The sequence below is a fragment of the Rhinopithecus bieti genome, unplaced genomic scaffold, assembly GCF_001698545.2.
Source record: "Rhinopithecus bieti isolate Rb0 unplaced genomic scaffold, ASM169854v2 scaffold_1467, whole genome shotgun sequence".
NCBI classification, from domain to species: Eukaryota; Metazoa; Chordata; class Mammalia; order Primates; family Cercopithecidae; genus Rhinopithecus; species Rhinopithecus bieti.
In genome coordinates, this window is record NW_016803692.1 from 2,668,608 (window position 1) to 2,673,284 (window position 4,677).

At 42.3% G+C, this 4,677-nt stretch overlaps 2 protein-coding genes across 3 annotated transcripts in view; both read right to left on the minus strand.

Annotated features, from left to right (window-relative positions):
- The window catches only part of LOC108514641 (epithelial chloride channel protein-like), a 41,686-nt gene extending 37,482 nt beyond the window's left edge, over positions 1-4,204 (minus strand). The window contains exon 1 of one of the 2 annotated variants that reach the window (XM_017851043.1): positions 4,060-4,204. The gene's annotated coding sequence lies outside the window, so the exon portion shown is untranslated. Of the gene's footprint in view, positions 1-706; positions 854-4,059 lie in introns of those variants that run through there. The other variant, XM_017851051.1, reaches the window with a different exon arrangement.
- LOC108514681 (transcription initiation factor TFIID subunit 9-like) lies at positions 2,003-3,197 on the minus strand. The gene is given in 2 exon segments (XM_017851077.1): positions 2,003-2,410; positions 2,413-3,197. Coding segments are annotated over 2 exon segments (792 nt in total). The 5' UTR covers positions 3,011-3,197; the 3' UTR covers positions 2,003-2,216.
- Positions 4,205-4,677: the final 473 nt, after the last annotated feature.

Here is a 4,677-nt window from a genome sequence, read left to right on the forward strand (position 1 = left end):
CCCCCCCCCCCCCCCCCAGATGCAGTCTTGTGGTCTCACCTAGGCTGGAGTGCAATGGAGTGATCTTGGCTCACTGCAACCTCCGCCTCCAAGGTTCATGCGATTCTCCTGCCTCAGTTTCCCAAGTAGCTGGGATTATAGGGCACACCACCACACCCGGCTAATTTTTTGTATTTTTAGTAGAGACAGGGTTTCACTATGTTGGCCAGACTGGTCTTGAACTCCTGACTTCGTGATTTGCCCACCTTGGCCTCGCAAAGTGTTCACAGGTGTGAGCCACCAGGCCCAACCAGCAATGTATGAGAGTTCCAATTGATCCATATTTTTGCCTAATTTTCGTATTGCCAGTCTTTTAAATTTTGTACAGTGTAATGGCTACATAGCAATTTTACATTGTGGTTTTAATCTACATTTCTCTGATGACAAATTTTTTTGAAAATCTTTTCATTTAATTATTAGCTATTTGTATGTCTTTTTTAATAGAGTATTTCTTCAAATATATTGCCAATTTTTAGTTCCGTTGTTTGTCATCTTATTATTGAGCATCTTATTATTATTGTCATCTTATTATTAAAAGACATTTATGGTTGTGTGTGTGTGTATTTTGTTAATGATGTCCTTTGAAAAGCAGAGGACTTTAATTCTGATAAAGTTCCATTATTGAAAATTTTATTTTTTTAATGTTCTGCCTAAAACATTTACTTACTTTAAGGTCAGGAAGATTTTCTCTAGTTTTCTCCTGGAAGTTTTATAATATTAGATAGCATATTTATAGATGTGATAATTTGGAGTTAATTGTTTTTCCATATGGGATGCGGTAAAGGAAAGTGTCATTTTATTTCCATATGAATATCCAGTTGGGCAGCTAAGGGAGTGCTGGCATCACCCCTCCCCTGACTTCAGGCTGCACCACTCATAGCTCCAAATGAGACCCCTTCCTTCTGCTTGAGGAGAGGACTGGGAAGGGTGGGAGCACTTTGTCTTGAATCTTGGATACCAGCTCATCCACAGCAGATAAGGCACTGGTCATACCCTGTTCCAGACCCTAGTTCCCAGACATTTCTAGACACATCCTGGGACAGAAGGAAACTTGCTGCATTGGAGGGAAGGATCCAGTTCTGGCAAGACCCATCACCTGCTAAGAGTCCTTGGGCCCTGAATACCATTTGTTGTACATACGATCTTTTCTGATTGATTTACCTTGGCATGTTTGTCAAAAATCAGTATGTCTGAACTGATTCTGGACTTTCAACTTGTTCCATTGATTTATATGTTTATTCTTGTATATTCATATATACTACTATATATAATATTGATTACTGTTAACTTTACAGTAGATTCTAAAATCTGGTAGTCAAACTCCTCTAAATTTGATTTTCCTCAAAGTTATTTCAACCATTCTAGCTAAGTTTCTTTCATATACATTTTAGAATCAACTTTTTTTCTATAAAAAAGCCTACTGCAATTTTGGCTTTGCACTGAATAGATAGATCAATTTGGGAAAATGAATTGAGTTTTTAATCTATGAACATGGTATATATTTTCATTTATTCTTTAATTACTTTTGGCAATGCTTTGTAATGTTCAATGCACAGGTCTTGCACATATGTTTTTGACTTATTTATTTCTAAGTATTTCATGTTTTTGAAGCTATTGTAAATGTTATTGCTATACCATAATTTATCCATTCTGTTGTTTATGATATTAGAACTATTTAGTTTTTGGCTCTTATGAGTAACACAGCTATGCACATTTTAAAACAAGTATTTTAGCGCACATGTGCAAACATTATTTTTGGATATATTGTTAAGAGTAAAATTACTGGGTTGTTGAGTATGCATATGTTCAGCTAGAGTAGATAATCCTGAATGATTTTCCAAAGTTTGGTTCCCAAATTTGATGAAAGACATGAGCTTACACACTCAACAAACTCAACAGGAGTAAGCTGGTGGAATAGAAGACTTCACCCATCATCCCTGCCACAAGGACACCAATTTAACAATTTTTTTTTCAAATGAATGGCAACTTTATTTTTCTTACACTTTTAAGGCTGATGAAAAACCTTCATTTCAATTGAAAAGTATGGTAACTGTATTTACTCATTAAATATTATTAAAGTTTTCTAAAACACAACTGGAAAACATCCAGCATGCATGTTTAATATCAGTACAATGAATTCAAGACCAAGTATACATGTTACATGCAGCAAGGCTAGATTACAAATTATCATAGTCATGATCATCATTATCGTCATCATCATCATCTTCACGTTTTCTTTTCAATGCATTTGATGATTCATTGGCAGTATTTTGTGATGACACCATATTAGTGGTAATAAGAATGTTTTTGGACCCAATTAATGATGGATTAATCAGAACATTCTGAACTGCTGACGTTGCAGGAATTGAAGTTTTACAGCTGGAGACTGCGAAGTAGGCATCTGTCCTGTAAACCTTTGACCTGTGAGGGACATGGGAGTCCCTACTTTAGTTGAAACAGACATGGTCTGTAGGGTTGGTGTGCCTAGTATGGGAGTACTTGGTCTGCTAGTAACTGAACCAACACTTAACCGCGGGACTGTTATTCTTCCCGCAGAAGTTGATGCCTTTTTCTGTAAAGATTTCAGCCTATAGTTTGGAGCTGTCAAGCAATATCTGTCAGGTGGCAACCTAGGACCTGAATGTGGCTTGATCAGTGGCAAAGGGGTGTGATTTCTTTGCCTTTCGATATCTAATAAAAAATCTCTTGGGGGAGGAGAGGTAAAAGACTGGTCAGGGCGGCACTGGATTGCCAATAGCACATCATCTGCATCAATGGTAGCTTTCTTAGCATGGCTTGAATAAATGTTTGCATCATCTAGAATTGTGGTCACATATCGGAAGGCAAACTCCATCATCTGATTTATACCTCTTGGTTCATATTCTGTAATCCCCATATCCTTCAGGATTTGTGCCATCTTCTGTGCATCTTTTGGCATGCTCTTGGGAGAAGCCATCTTGCCAGATTCCATGATATCCTATGATCAGACTTCTCGAGCTAAATCACCAACATTAATGTATTTCAGTCCCGATTTTGATGCAAGTTCTTTGCCTAGTGTGGTTTTTCCAAGCCCTGGTGTACCAGATTCAGAAAGACTAAGCAGGTTGCCAAGCAGGAGAGCTGGATCTGCCGACCTCTCTTCACCTCCCCCCCGGGGGGCCTCGGGCCAACGGAATTAACGTTCCGCGTCCCCTCCCCCGCCAGCCGCAACGCCCGTGAGGGTCGGCTCCCTGGGTGCTGACAACCGCCTCGTGGCCCTCTGCCGGCCTCCGAAGAGGGCACTGAGAAGCTCCTACCTGGGGGCCCGATGCCCAGAGCACTCCGCGCCCCTCGCCTGCCCCCGCCCAGCCCCCAGTTTGTTTGTTTGTTTTTTTTTTTAATTTGAGATAGAGTCTCACTTTGTTGCCCAGCCTGGAGTGCAGTGGCGTGATCTCGGCTCACTGAAACCTCTGCCTTCCAGGTTCAAGTGTTTCTCCTGCCTCAGCCTCTTGAATAGCTGTGACTACAGGTGGACTAATTTTTATATTTTTAGTAAAGACAGGGTTTTGCCACGTTGGCCATGCTGGTCTTGAACTCCTGACCTCAGGTGATCTGCCTGCCTTGGCCTTCCAAAGTGCTGGGATTACAGGCATGAGCCATCATGCCCAGACAAATTGAACAATTATGTACACAGAAAAACACCTTCATAAGAACAGAAAATAAGGTGAACCCTTATAGTACCTGGCTTTAACTATATATCCCTGAAAGAGGCACTGAAGAGATAGAAAAAGCAATCTTGAATCACTGATGCCACCCCCATCCCAACCCTAGCCGTGGTGGCTTGGTGCAGAGAGTCTCTGGGCACTGAGGGAGGGAGAGCACAGCAATTGTGAGGAATTGAACTTAGTTCTGTCCTGATAGAGCATAAAGGAAAACTGGACCAAACTCAGATGACACCCACCCATGAAGGGAGCATTAAAATCAGCCCTTGCCAGAGGGGAATTGTAGATCCCAGAGATCAGAGCTTAAGTTCCCACATACCTCACCACTGAGGGCTGGAGTGCTCTGGGTCTCTGAGTAAACTTGAAAGGCAGCCTAAGTCATAAGAATTGCAACTCTTAGGTGAGTTCTAGTGCTGAACTGGACCCAGAGACAGTGGACTGGTGGGGGGCATGTGACATACTGAGACACCAGCTTGAGCAGCTAAGGGAGTGCTGGCATCACCCCTCCCCTAACTCCAGGCTGCTCCACTCATAGCTCCAAATGAGACCCCTGCTTGAGGAGAGGACAGGGAAGAGTGGGGAGCACTTTGCTTCCTTCCTTGAGGAGAGGACAGGCAAGGGTGGGGAGCACTTTGTCTTGCATCTTGGATACCAGCTCAGCCACAGCAGATAAGGCACTGGTCATACCCTGTTCCAGACCCTAGTTCCCAGACATATCTAGATACATCCTGGGACAGAAGGAAACTTGCTGCCTTGAAGGGAAGGATCTGGTTCTAGCAGGACCCATCACCTGCTAAGAGTCCTTGGGCCCTGAATAACCAGTAGTGAGGTAATATGCTGTGGGCCTTGGATGAAACTCTGAGACTTGTGGCTTCAGGTGAAATTCAGCACATTTTCAGCTGTGGTGGCTATGGGGCAAAACTCCTTCTGCTTGAGA